Below are 15,641 nucleotides of genomic sequence, written 5' to 3'. Positions count from 1 at the left end.
ACTCAAGTAAAAGTAAAAAGTAAGTCATTTTAACTTTACTCAGAGTAAAAGTTACTTTTTTTACAGCGGGAAGAGGTGGAGGATTCTAGTATAGTTCAAAAACGACAAGGGAATATACATCTCAAACTAGTTGTTTTTAATTGTAGGAACATATTAACAATTAAAGTGCAATAACAAAAAGTTAATAAAATAAAAAGCTTTTTTTAAAGTAAGAAACATTTATGGAATTGTTTAATGATTTTTACATGTGAGTTATGCACTTTTGAAGGTGGTCAGCAGCTTGTAAATACAATCACTATAGTAAGGTTGTAATTGATGTATTGCTGGTAACATACATTATTTTATTAAACTATATATAGTGTAAATGAGCATATAATGAGATGAGTGCCATGTCTATATACATTTGACACGTTTATTATCTTCTTACTTCCCTGACCTGGGTGCCTGATGACATTTATTCTTCTCTCTCTCTCGCGCGCGCGCTCTCTCTCTCTCTCTCTCTCTCTCTGCAATGTCTACTGACCTGCGCACGCTCGAGGACGTTTTGAAGTTCTGTTTGACTTGACGCGAAGCTGCTAGACCTCGGAAGATAATGCGCATGGTATTAAAAAAGCGTCGTGCAATTTCGTACTTAAGAGCATGAATCCTACCTTTCATAGAAATGAAACACTCGCTTCGCGTCAGTGGAAAATGGTCGCTTAAATATGACCAGGGGTTTCTTTCATAAGACTTGAACTGAGGCGGGTCTGCAATAGCGCGCGCCTGTCTCGTCCGTCTCCATGGTTCTTTTTGCGCGTTCCCCCGGGCCCCGCCCATTTACATCCGTTGCGCGTCTTTATCACCTTGCTTTTTAAAATATTTTTTACTCAGTAACGGATATGATTTAAAATGTAGCGAAGTACAATACTTTAAATAAAACATACTTAAGTAAAAGCAAAAGTACAGATTTTAAAAACTACTCAAAAAAGTAAAAATACACAAAAAAACTACTCAATTACAGTAACGTGAGTAAATGTAATTCGTTACTTTCCACCTCTGCGAATGTGTGTTATCGCTTTTTAGGCAATCTGACATGATTTTTTTACATTGTTGATGTTAAAACATGTTTAAAAGTCCTCATTGTTTTGTAGAAATTACAGTATTATTGGCAGCTGTTTACTGTAGATTTAAATGTATGTTTTTTACTGGCAAGAGTTTGTTCAAAGTTAAATGAACATTAAACATTAACTTTTTCTTTAAAAAAAATAAAACTAAAATAACAGCATCATGCAAAGCATTCTGGGAACCAAAATCTGAAGAAAAAAACTGAAAAAGGTTGATGATTTCTGGTTCCCAGAATGCTTTCCATGAGGCTGTTATTTTATAGTTTTATTCTGAAAAGATAAAGACTTGTTAATATTTAATGTTCATTTAACTCTGAAAAAACTGTTGCCAGCAAAAGTGCTCTTTTGCCATACAATATAGTTTTCATTTTTTATTCGCTTAAAAAATCTCCACGTTTTATTTTGTGTCACCATACTTACTCGTGTAACTACTCATGTAACAGTCTTTAAAGGGACAATATGTCGTTTTTTTACTAGTCAAAATCAATGTCTTTATTCATAAATATGTCCACATTGGTGTCAAATTTCCTTTGCCGATGATCTGACTTTGTACGCTTAGAATTTCTTCTCTTTATTTACACTGAAAGGGTAAGTCCTAGAAGGCTTCCATGTCATTTTGCCATATTGAAAAACTATAATAGCAGAGAGGGACAAAAATGCACTATAGCCTTCTGTTCAGAACATGTAAACCAGCTGAAACGGACAAGGAGATCAGTGAACGGCTACTGTAGTTGCAACATGCATTTGGAAAAGCGAGGCACTAGAGAGCAATATTTGTTTGAATGCAAAATACAATTTCACCACAAGATGGGGGAAAATCCTAGCCTGGTCCAACCATTCATTCATTTCATTTGTACAGAGAGTCTGGCCGCGCTCCATTGCAAAGCGTTACTTCCGTTAAGGAGGGTCCTCTGTTGAAGTTTAAAACTATTGGATCTGCCCAGAGTGACTCTGAATCTGCCATAACCAATCGCTAACGTTTGGTCGTGACGTATGTCACTAAGTCTGGCGCACGACCTCAACGTCATCGTTCTTAGCCACCCCCCTCTGTTCGCTGATTGGACCTGCAGATTTTTGCAGGAGAAAATCAAACTCTACACAGCAGTTCCAGACGTAATTGAAAATTAAGCGGAAGCACGTAGGAGGGCGGAGCCAGGCTACTTATTGCCCAAAACATGGAAGTGTTTGGTGGCTTCTAAAATCATCCCTGTTTGGATCCTAAGGAATGAATGGGGCTAGGCTAAATGCTAACACATTCACAACATGCTGTACAAAGATGCACACATTGAAAAAAGATAAGAACTTGAGGTAAGAACTAGGGCTGGGCAAAAAAAAATATTTTTCGATTACTCATTGTTTTTTTACGTGGTTGATTCTAAATCAATTCTCAAATCCCACAAATCAATTTTTTTCATATATTATTTCGGCAAACATTGAACGTAAGATTAATGTTAATCTAATTACTAGTCTTTTTCACTAGATGTCACCCTAGATGTTACCAAGGAGCGAGAGGCGAGCCTGTCATTTATTTATTCAGTGCTTAATATAGCAGTTTCAGGTGCTTCGTCGACGTTGATGCCACCTTCACATAAAAATTCAGAGGTATAGAAGCATTTTGAAAGCAAGACGACGACGATAGTGTTTTGGCTTTTAATTTCTTTAAATTAATTACCCACTTGTAAACTTCTGTCCACTGTTCTTTTTTATAAATATAGTATTTGTATTTCTATATTCATTGAGTTGAATCGAGAACCGAGTATAAAAATCGGTCCGAGAACCGGGATTAAAAATCGAATCGAGAATCGAAATTGAATCGATTTGATAGCTTGTGAATCGAAATTGAATCGATCTGGAACATCTGAATCGATACGCAGCCCTAGTAAGAACATAGTAAAACATTGAAAAACAGTGGTGTTTTCCTTTAAATCTACAGTAAGTTACTGGCAAACTGCTGTATAACTACAGCAATTTTACAGTGTTGTTTAAAAGGGGGCAGGAACAGGATCATATGGGTAAACTTTTAATTTTGATATCCACTAAGCAACCACCCAAAACACCTTGAAAAACACATAGCAACTCACTGGAAACCATCCACAACACTACAGCATCACTTTTTGCACTATAGCACTTTTTACTACAACCTAATTTAATAAAGTTTGAGTCAGAATAGTTACAAGGAAGGATCACTTTGACCCAGTAACAAAATGTCAATGGGCCCTATTTTAACGATCTGAAACACAAGTTCGAAGCGCAAAGCGCATGTGACTTTGTGGGCGAATCTTGGGCGCTGTTGCTATTTTCCCGGCGGGAGAAAGAAGTATTGCGCCGGGCGCAAATCAATAAGGGGTTGGTCTGAAGTAGGTTCATTATTCATAGGTGTGGTTTGGGCGTAACGTCAAATAAACCAATCAGAACGCTATCCAACATTCCCTTTAAACGCAGGGGCGCAAGTTCCATTGCGGGTTGCTATTATTATTACGGATTTACCAGGCGCACGCCAGGAGCGGTTCACAGCCGAGGAGACCAACGTTCTTGTAAAAGCAGTCAAAGACAGAGTAGTTGTTTTGTATGGGGAATCAAATCAGCGTTGGTTAACCAGGCGTGAGTGGAAATAGCCGCAATTGTCTCTTCAGCTGAGCCAAGCACTACAATGATGTCAGGAGACGCGGGGATCCCAAGCTTGCCAGCATAAATCGGGCACGCAGGGCACACAGGAGGACATCGCTGCGTCCACCCTCACCGCTGAAAGGGTTTGGGGGCTTTGAAATCGGACACAAGAAACGCAAGCAAGGTCCAACCCCAAAGTACACTTACAAATCAAGTTTACATACATGAAGGTTTCTTATGAAAACATTTTAATTATTATTTAGATAAAATAAACGTAATACAGCCACACAACAAACTTATGAAAATATTTTAATCGTTATTTGCATGATAATTATTTAACGCTGCCACACAAAATAAATAAAAATTATCACCACAATGCTCACCACAATGATTTCCCTTATCTCATGTATTAATATTTTTATTGTAACAATTTATGATTTAATGATTTCCCTTATCTTATATTTTTTTATTATAACAATTTATGATTTGCAAAAATAACTGTTGCATCTGTGTAGATTAGATAGGCAATGCGCGTTGTGCACGCTATACATTATGGTCAAGCATGCGCCCTTAAAATAGCATAATGAACCACGCGCAACGCGCCACTGACTTTAGACTAGTTTTTTTTGGTTAGTAGCGCAATTGTTTTTTGAAACTGCAAAATAGCATAAGAGATGGTTTGCGCCGCAGCACGCCTCCTTTTTTGCGCTGAACCGCCCAGGGAGCGCAAGTTCATTCCCTAGTTTGCCGACATGCGTCTGAGGAGAGAAAAACCCGCTGTGCGCCGGTGCAAAATACGAAATGATACATGCGTCACTGACAAAGTCAATTGCGCTGGGTGCAAGATAGGGCCCACTATCTGAAAACTATTGTCCGATTCACGTTTTTAAATTTCCTTTGGTGTGTCAGTGTGTATTAGTACATGTTATCCATAAGCAAACCCCAAAGTAAATGATGACACAAGTTATCGTCTCCAATGTAAATCTCTTTTCTTGGACTACAACAAACACACGGATTGTAGGCAACAGTTTACTTCCCATTGGTGATGTAGACAAGACCGACATTATCATAATTCCTCCCGCTTGGACTCACAGCCTGTAAATTAACTCCTGTTAGCATTGCACTGTGACCGAATCTTTTAAACATGGTAAGGAGCGTCACATTTCCTGTTGACGTCAGAGGTATTCAGACCAATCACAACGTACAGAAAAGCTGGCAAATCAGGAACACAGAGCTTTTCAAATCCATGCGTTTCAGGAAGTGAGTGAAATGTGCAGCTACAAAAATACACGGTATGTGTAAAATTAACCATAAACCACGAAAACACATTGTATTATACCAAATAAATAACATTGTTTTTAGCAATGAAATAGGTGCTCTTTAAAAATCAGTTACAAAATTTTGTTGAACACTATGGTGTATGGTGTAAGTAATGAAGTGGTGTAATATGGTGTAAGTGTATAGATTCTAGTTACATTTTGCATATAAATTACTTTACAACACATTCTAATATCCAAGTAAATATATTTGCAAGCACTAAAGAATTCAAACTTAAGGTTTCTAAGTTTACCAGGCGACTCCAAAAGCCAACATTTATGCAATAAGATAAACTATACAAGGCCGAAAGAGAGTCTGGCAAATAAATCAAAAAGAGCAACAGTTAAGAATCTGAAATGTGGTAAAACCATTGTACGTCCAAGTGTTCACGGCACACAGATCCAGCTTTACCGCTCACATGATACCATGGTGACGCAACTTACAAGATGCTCTACTCACCGTCCAGGTGGCTGATTTGGCGGTGCTAGACTGCTGAAAGGTGACCTCAAAGTTGTGAGGCCCGGGGTAGTCGGTGTTGGACGGGATGGCCGGGGCTGGAGACATGGCCTCGAAAGTGGAGTTCGGCTGGGAGTAGGGTGACGGCGTTGGCACGTTGGAGGTGTTCTCTGAGCTGTACGGACTGGTCGAAGCTGCTCTGTTCCCCAAACTTTGTTCCATGCTGCTGCTCAGCAGGCTGTACTGAGACTGAATGGGAAGAGAGCAAGGAAAAGAAGGTGAGACGGGTAAAGGAGTGGGAGGGGAACAGGTGAAAAAGGGAGGCTAAAATGTGACACTTAAAGGAATAAGGGAGGGGATAAGAAGTTGAGTTTGCAACCATCCTCTCTCCCTCCGGAGCTCCAATTACACTGGGATGTATGTGTATGGGAAGGAGCCATGCCTTCAGGTGAAGGCTAGGTTGTAAAACACAACCGTAATCTGTCTAATGTCTAATTGTCTGTGATTCTTTTCTCTACCCTACAAATTCCCAAATCATACCCACCACTCATAAATTATAAAGTGCCTTCATGTCTTGCATCTCAACAGGTACATCTCATATGGACAAACAGATCCAGGTTTTGGCAGTATTGTTGTGTGCATTCACTTTTAAAGCTGTTACAACAATGAAAACATGTAATTTACAAATATGCATTTAATTCTAAACTTTGAATGTTTTGGCTATACATTTACGTATATTTATGCGTTTGGCAAATGCTTTTATCCAAAGCGACTTACAGTGCATTACAAAGTACTCTCTAAAAAAGAGCCAAAAAAGACGAACCAAACTTATTTAACTTATGCTGAATTGTTTCAACCCAAAATGCTTGGTTGTTTTAACTCATTGTTGGGTCAAATATAATTTTTTTCCAACGGCTGGGTTTGTCCTTTCTAACCAATAATGCATTTTTATCAGCATATGTGTTCCCTGTGTTCAAACCCATGACCTTTTGATCACTATTGCTGCAGAATGCCCAAATGCACATTTTTGACTGGTTCGTTTGCAACATTTAGTATTTGTTTTATAATTTAGCACTTTGTAGGACAACATTCCTAGCAAATTTATTTTTCAAAACATTATTTGTTGTTTTGCAGCAGCTGGGTGATTCTCGCGAAATTAGACTTATGAGGTGTCATGAAACATTTCGATAATTAAAGTAAAGCTATCAAAATAAGAAGCATACAGTTACAAACATCTCTTCATGTACTATTTTGCACCACATATTTCAAATGACATCATACAAACCAATTTAGTTGTTTTTTCCACATTTAAGGGGGAAATTTTCATTACCGCAACGTGTCCATGACTGGATTTGGGTTCTTTGACATGGAAATATTTATAATTAAAAAATAAAAAAAATAAAAAGCTTCAATGCATGTTATACTATAAACATTTACAGTAAAGAAACATGTGGTATTTGGTTATCATTGGAGACAATAATAACGAATATAAATGTGTCCAAGACCAATTTCTCATCCTCCGCAACAATTTTCAAGTATTTGTTTAAGCCTTCAAAGAACTAACATTGTTGGAAGGGACATAATTGACTGTGACACTCAAGATAAAAGTTGAAATTCTGTTGGTCATAGTAACTTGACAACTTTTTAGTTCTCATTACCGAAACATGAGTTTTTAAATGCCTATATTTAATGTAATATCATGTTGCGGTAATGATCATTTTTGATAATGATATTTTAAAAAATGTAAATAATTCTATAGGAAATATTTTTAAATCCTCTAAAAATAATGGTAGTAAGTTCAGAGCTTAATCTTATATGTGCAATAAAAGGGCTTTATAAAAAGTTTGATGCTGGACACCTTCTAAATCAGGATTTCGTGAGAATCACCCTGTCATTGTTACTATTCCACGTGATGGTTGAGTGACAATAACCCAGCAGTTGGGTCATTTTAACCCAGCAGTGTGTTCTCTCCAATACAGACCCAAAACAACCCAGCACTTTATAGAGTCTAGGGTAGTGGTCTCCAACATGGTGCCCGGTTGCTCGCACAGAGTCTGTGAGGTGCCTGCCAAAAGCATATTCAATTGTAATATTTACTCATTAGCTTGACTTCTTCTTTTATGTGTTTTATGTAGCATTTAAACAACGATAAAACATATCAACAAGTAGAATAAAATCAACAAGTAAAAGAAAAAAGTTTTAAGTAGACTATATCCAAAGGTAGCCCTCCAGATTTGTTTTATCTATTGTGGTAGCCCCTGCTCACAAAAAGGTTGGAGACCCCTGGTCTAGAGAATATTTTAAAAAATGACCTGACGTATTTAACTTTGAATTTTTTGCTATGAACACTCACAGGTACGAAAAGGTAAAAGCTGTCACTGGGATGGTATATCCTTTAAAAAGATCCTAATATGTATCATTAAGTACAGATATGTGTACATTTGGTACCAATATGTGTCTTTAAGGTAGTATATGCACTTTTAATTGACAAGGTATAATTTTTGAAAGGGTACCGCCCCAGTAACAGCTTTTGTACCTTTTTTCTGCAAGTGAACATACCACAAAATGTGTGGCCTGTCGAGGACAAGTGTGCTTTTCTAACCAATCTTTTAGAATGAAAAAATAACATCACGAAACCTTTACTCTGAAGGAAGAGCCATTTAGAGGGACCAGAATATCAAAGAATATTAAACACACCACAAAATTTAGTTTAAAAATCATTTCAACTATTTTTAAAAAGTTGCTGTCAACTTTTTATATCAACGATTATCGCCATCAATCCTAAAATTCAGGGAAATTTTATTTTAACACAATTCATTGGAAAACACAAATAAGTAATGATTGTCATACAGACAGTATAACCTTTGCCACATCTGAAACAAGATACAAACACGCTTCTACATCAGTCAAGCATAAAGTATTTACCTTCTTTTTCACATAGCACATTGTCCAAACTAAAAGAAATCAGCTTCAGCTGTCAAACGATATAATGGTGAAACCATAAACACGACTGACCCTCATGTCCCAAAAGTCTACCAACCACTGACTGTTCTCACCAGTCCATAAAGATGATCATTATCCTTGAGGACACAGTGAATTAAAGCGGCTGCAGAAACCACATATTGCATTAATTATGGCATGTCTGCAGTCAAGTGTGTACTTGCTGGAGAAAATGTTCTTGTCATGTTATATCATTCAAACATATTATAGTGAAAAAGACGTTTGTCAAAGCTTGAATACATAGAAAAGTTGCCAATGTACATAACTTGCTGTCACAGTGGTAGAGTGTTTTGGGTGTTTGCGAGCATTCCTATGTGGTTATTAATGTGTTTTGAGCATTTTAGTTTGTTCAAATCCTAAGTACAGTGTGAGCATAAATAGTAATAGTGGTGCTTGTCATAGACATTAATCACAGCAGAAGATTCAAGTTTCCCCACTTAAATTAGGGGCTTTCCATAAAGGATATATGTGATGTCTGAAAATTGACAAATAGATGTGAGAAAAGTGCTCAGAATCAATCACACAAACTCAGGTGTGTCTCATTACTATGCTTAAACATGCTCTGCAAGTTTAAACAGAACTGAAGCATTATTGTGTGTGTGTGTGTATGATTGTGAGAGAGAGAGAGAGAGAGAGAGAGAGAGATATTTGATGATTCAATTTCGGCACACACCCCACAGTGTCACTCGTTTAACGGTTTATAGACTCATTCACATTCTTCAGTCATTCTGCAATGACTGTGCGAATACACACTTTCATATACAAAAACATAAGAATGACACAAAATGAAAAGTGATATTCATTCATACATTCAGTGCACTTATTGTAAAAGATACAATTGGATTTAATTAACATACACTGTAAAAAGTGTTTCTTTGCTTTAGTAGATTTAACAAAATAAAATGAGTAAACTGTGTTACAAGATTTGAATTCTTTTTTTTAATCAAAATATGAGTTAAAATAACATAATAATTTAAGTAATCCTAAATGAACGCATCATTGAGCAAATTCAACTTCATTTTATCATGTATAATGCACTAAAATTTGTAAGAAGGTAATTAACTTAATAATTTTGTGTTGAAACTAATGATTTTATTATTAAACATAACTAACTAGGCAGTGGACTCGTAGTTCCCAGCATGCTTTGCATGGGACTGCTTTTGGAGAGTCTAATTTGAATTTAAACTCTATTTTATATGTTTTTACCTAAAAGGAAAGACTTGATAGTGTTTAATGTTCATTTATCTTCGAGATATGGAAGAGTTTCTGTTTCTTCTTTTGAGTTTTGTAGTTAACATTGTTCAGAAGACTAGTGCTTGTAAGTATGTTACGCTTTAAAGCTGCTTGAATAAATGTTACGTGCCCTCATATCAAGGAATAAAACAACAACAACAAACCATAAATAATATAATAATAAAATTAATTCATAAATCAGAAGACATTAACTAGTATTTTTTCATTTAAAAGTTACCTATTTTAATTAAGTCTGTGTATAATATGCTGATATTTTTGACATTGGTTGTCCTTAATTTATTTGCTTTTTCTTAAAATGCTACTTAATATTTTTGCATTCATTGAAATCCATATTAATCCATATTATTACTCAAAATATCAGTTAGTTCAATAAACTTACAAAAATTAGTTGGAAAATGTTGCCTTAATTTTAAAAGTCCTAAAAGTTAGATCTAAGTAACAGTTTTTACAGTGTAGAAAATGTCCATATCTGACCCAAAACAGCATTTCAGGTTGAAATCAACAGCACAGGTTTATTTAAACCCATTGGGTTTTTCCATATTTTCAAACGACCCAGCATATAAAACAACCCAGCATTTTTTAAAGTGTAAATAAGTGTAAAAATTACCTGTAATTATGCAGCTGTTGCCAGTAACTTACTGTAAAAGATAAAGACTGTAAATGTTTCATGTTCATTTAACTTTGAACAAACTGTTGCCAGTAAATAACATAAATGTAAAATTTACAGTAAGTTACTGGCAGCTAGTTGCCAGTAATACCCAGTAATACTGTAATTTCTACAGAAATTGTTTACAGTGTACGCAAACAAGCATTGTAATCCAAAATGCTTATCAAAAGCCAAAAGAAACGCATTGTGATGTCACGTGTAAAATACCAAAGCATATGAAAAGTAGAAAAGCTTAAAGCAGATCTTTGTAAATGCCACTTAAACTGTGTAGCAAAGTTTTGCAGGCTTACATGTAATAACAGCACCCTCTTCTGCAAACATAAAGCATTGCTATTATCTGTATGTTTAGATTTTTCATCACAAATCTATTTAGCATTACTCATTTAAATCCTGTTAATAATCTACTGTAAGTATATCTATATCTATCTATATTATCAATTAAAAGGAATTTACTAAATAAAAAGTTCTAAAAAGTCTTAAGAGCAGTTAGTTTAAACAGACTGTATTGCAAACACTTAATAAAAACCAAGACAATAATTAGACATTAGTTTGTTAATTTAACTTTTAACAACATCTTTTAAAGTTCTCGTGATTAAACTCATCAAAACTGATGTTGTACACATGAACTAAGATCAACAGGTGTTTGTCTGAAAGATGAACTGTAGCTACAGCATCAGCCTTATATAAATATTTTTAATATAAGTCCAGATAAAAGCCAACTTTTCATGCATATTTTTTTTAAACTAGCAGGAGATATAATTCACCAGTATAAAATATTATGAATAATTAATGCAATGCTAAAAAAACATTGAACCCAAGTGGGAAAACGGAATAAAAATGAAAAGTAATGTAAGTTATATCCAATAAATGTCTCATATATAACACAGCACTGAAAAGCTTTATCATACAGTATAATCTTTTTTAATACAGTGCCATCAGAGATCAAATAAGTTCATAACAATGAATCAAACATTCATTGATTAAGAAAAATCTTATATTAAAATTAACCCCAAAAACTATTTCCACTAAAATGACAGGTGCAGTAAATTATAGTGAATTTAGGCGACAACTTCTGAATAAGCTAAAAAATCAATAAACCTCCTGAAAAATCAATTGAATCAGTGAAACTGCTCACCTACCGTACCGTAGTAATGAGACAGGTCACCAATACACAGCATTGTAGCGATCCCGCAAGGCAATGTGAACAGACAGGGGAGATTCTCCCACCGGTCTGGTCATGTGACCTCACAGCGTAAACAGGTGAGTGTTGCAAGTCTCAGTTCTTCACATCTCGACTTTACATGCTCTAAAATTGAAACTATCTACATACAACAACTCCAGATAAAGTAAGGGACTGTAAGATGCTTTTTCTGGTTTTCCGCCAGTTCTTCTCGCCCTGTCAGTTTGTAGATGCAGCCGACAACAAATGCTTGGCCCTCCCACTTTTTGGCCTCATGATTATTCATTAAATAAACTAGCAGGCCTAGACTTGCCCACATGTCTTTTAGAATATACCATTTTTGGCTTCAAGGGGATAGTTTCCAATTAAATTATCACACAAACACATAAGGATTACCTACACCTTTCATAAATCTTTATCTTAAGATTACCAGTCGGCTGGAGCAATTTCAAATCATTTTGCATTATTGCACAAAACACTTTAATCGCACTTCAATCCATATGATAGAAGAGATGTCATTCAAATACAAAAAAATGCTAATTTACTATCCCAAAACATGCTTCTTATATTCTTATTTTTTAACTAATATACTTATTTTTAATGAAATTGGCATTAATTCATGAGATTCGCCCATCCTATATATTCTATGTTTATGTGTCCATCAATTTTTTTCGGCCCGTGCGCCCCAGATGGGAGGTAGTAGCAGGTGTCATATTCCCGGTTTGGCTTTTCTGTCTAATTAAGGCATCGCTGCCTCCCACTACACCCTCCAGTAATATACCGCGACCTACTGCAGAGCCTAAAGGGAGGGAAAAACCTACACAGGAGAGGGAAATGAGGGACTGTGGAGGGAATCCTGATGGATAAGGAGGGAAAACCAGCCCCCTAAATCTAGTTCAGTACAGCTGACACTGATATTTGTTTAGACTTATTAAGTATTATAGTTTTTTTTTGTTATACTTAAAGCTACTTTAACAGGCGAAACAGATAAAGAATGAAAAAAACTGCCCCACATTTACTTTTTGTTTGCAGTAAACACAAAGTTAGTGACTCCATCTGAGTATGCATTTGTAAAGTGCAAATGATAGGTTGCACATGCATTGTTCCATTATTTGCAGTGCAATTGTAAAATTGTATTTTTTCTTACCATCACATTGTCGTTCATGTCCCTCATGTGGTAAACGTCCATGCAGACTTCAGCGCGGTTGCTGGGCAGGCTGCTAGTAGCCACCCTATCCCCTGAGTGTCCTGGCTGTGGTAGCTCATAATATGTGCTGTCTGGCTCTCTATAGCATAACAAAAGAAGTTCAACAAATTACAGCTGGACTATAAAAGCATTTGAAGTTTTTGTGCCTAAAAACATACTTTCCATTTAATGGGCACCTAATTAACAGAATAATTCACAGAACATAAATTGCATCAACATTACGATTATGGTAATATGCACTGCTGATATTACAGACATTATTGATCATAAAAATGTATCAACGCTTTAAGCATCCAAACACAAGGATGTTACATGCCAAACCTGAAAACACAAAAAAATAAACTCACAGTGTACTCCACAAGTGCTCAAAGGTTGTACCCTCATCAGCAGTGGATGACTGGGACATCCTGGATGTTGAAAAATCCACCGCTGGGAAGATCACACTGAGACACAAATACCAGTTACTTGTGATGTGTGCAAACATGCTTTGATATGGAAGTTAAATTACTTAGTGACCAATATTTAAATAACTAACTCCAAATTTGGCACATGTTGTATGGATCATGGTACTTTATTGAATGTGTTATTATAAATGGACGTTGCAAAATTTTGTAATTGACCTTTAAAAGGAATTACATATAATTACTGTGTAACAACACTATTAATAGTCTAACATAGCATCTTTTCATGAACTGCTTCATTGTGCAAAAATTGATCATGCACAGGATTTGATTTCAAAATAATTCCCACCCTGCTGCCCAGTGGATCTTCTTAAATTTGAATCCCTGCAGGTTTAGAGACCGGATGCACAAATTCAAAATAAAGATGCCAGACTTGACGTGCCCAAACCTGCCTGCCTGAAAATGAGTGCTATAAATACATTTCGTAACCAGACAATATAAAGAAAATTATAAAAATAAAAATACAGGCAAGTTTATTGCAGTATAAAAATAAAATAATAAAAATCAATTAATCATAAAAAATAATCCAGGCGCATTTAGACAGACAGTCACAAATTATCAATGTGTTATTTTCATATTTTTGGGAAGAATTTTATATTTAAAATTATGGGGAAAAGCGTAATATTTTCTTTTGTTGTTTAAAACATTGCAAGCTTTATGTTTAAAAAACATGTTTAACTCTTTATTTATCCTTGCTCAACAATATTGTCCACATCACCCTTTGAAATTACTCCTTTTTTTTACGGAAACGCCATAAATCTAAAGAGTGGTACTATAACAAAGTCATGACAGTGATGAAACTTTATTTAAATTCTAACAAAAAACGAATTCAATAAAGTTAAAATAGAACCACTAAAAAACAACTAATAAGCAATATAAATGCAATAAACAGAGTTGTATTTGTATTTTTGAAAACAACGTAAATAGAAATAAATAACTCTTATATGTAGAAGAGTGCGTTCAGCCATTACGCACGACTGTGTGCGACCTGAGTCGCGTCTGTTCCCTCGGTAACGCTGAGTGCCAAATAATGCCAAATCATATATCAGCTGCAAAAGTTTATTCCAGTAAAACAAATAATAATAAGCTTTGCATTCTAAAGAACCACTTCATGTAAAAATAATATGAAGAGAACGTGCAAATATAAAATTAAACACTAAAATGCTTCAGGTTTAGAATATTTAAATCCAATCTAAAAAGTTAAAGAAACAAATGCTACATTAAGTCAAAATAATTGACATATGAGGGAAAATGTTTTCGTTTATAGGCTATGTCGAGTTTACTATACTTCTATATGAAGTATATCCGCGTGTTTACATAATGTGACCTGTATTCCCGTGATAGCCGCCACCTCGAGAGGAGTTAAAGCTCTTGCAGCAATTATACAAAGACAACAGGGGATTCAGGCAGAGAATTGAATTATCACTCGACAAAAAGGCGTTTTCATCCGTCATAGTACAATTATTAAAGCAATAGCTTACCGATGCTTAAACTGACCAGCCCAAAAATATTACCATCCATATCCTCCAGACTACAGAAGAATTCACAGGTGAATGCGTCACAGAGAAAAACGGTTGTATTTAAGATCGTGTGTCGATGCATAACATTTGTTTTTTCAATTTGGGCCACAAACAAAACGAAAATTCTGAGAAGAAAGTACTCAAGCAGACAACATAGCTCCAGAGCAACCATACTGTAACTACTGTTAGGGTAATAGCGGCACCCTTGACGACGAATTACACAAAACTCATCACACATATACCCACCAACACTCCATACAACCTGAAAATTAATATCAGCTGTATAATGTTCGGATATTTCATTGTTTTAATTTTTTATGTGTATAGCCTATATGATAAAACAAACAAAATTGATTTTCAACAAACACTGTATGCAATAAACATACATGAACACATGTAGAATAATAATAATAATAATAATAATACTTATTATTATTATTATTATTATTTTTATATTTACACATTTATTACATTTATCACCTTGATTTATTTAGCACGCTTTTATCGAAAGCGTCTTATAGAGAGCTTTTATAATTTGTCTTTAGCTATAATGTTAAAAACGCCTTGTTATAATAATAATAATAATAACATTAGAAAATTATATATTATTATTTAAATTCTACATATAATAATAATATTATATGCACATGATTCGTTTTCTAAATATGGCCACATATCTAAAGCTTTGCATGTCTTGTTATTAGATATGATTCAAAATCCTTTTTAATAGAAAACGAGAAAAAAATATTAATTTAGATTTTAAGCCTTGTTGATGGTTAATTAAACTCCATACCATTTTATCGAGCATAAGGCTTAGCCTATACTGTACTTGTTGACAGACAATTATCATAGTGAACTCTGACCACTGT

The 15,641-nt window shown here is 35.1% G+C and overlaps 1 protein-coding gene across 2 annotated transcripts in view; it reads right to left on the bottom strand.

Annotated features, from left to right (window-relative positions):
* Positions 1-14,921, bottom strand: part of tp73 (tumor protein p73) — a 46,231-nt gene extending 31,310 nt beyond the window's left edge. For both annotated transcript variants that reach the window (XM_055168329.2, XM_055168330.2), the window contains exons 1-4: positions 14,734-14,921; positions 13,139-13,234; positions 12,732-12,870; positions 5,487-5,732 (exon numbers count right to left, since the gene is read on the bottom strand). In XM_055168329.2, the coding sequence (XP_055024304.2) occupies positions 5,487-5,732; positions 12,732-12,870; positions 13,139-13,197 (444 nt within the window). In that variant the 5' untranslated portion in view covers positions 13,198-13,234; positions 14,734-14,921. The remainder of the gene's footprint in view (positions 1-5,486; positions 5,733-12,731; positions 12,871-13,138; positions 13,235-14,733) is intronic.
* Positions 14,922-15,641: the final 720 nt, after the last annotated feature.

Source organism: Misgurnus anguillicaudatus, chromosome 5 (assembly GCF_027580225.2).
Source record: "Misgurnus anguillicaudatus chromosome 5, ASM2758022v2, whole genome shotgun sequence".
NCBI lineage: Eukaryota > Metazoa > Chordata > Actinopteri > Cypriniformes > Cobitidae > Misgurnus > Misgurnus anguillicaudatus.
This window is presented reverse-complemented; position numbering and strand designations above follow the sequence as displayed.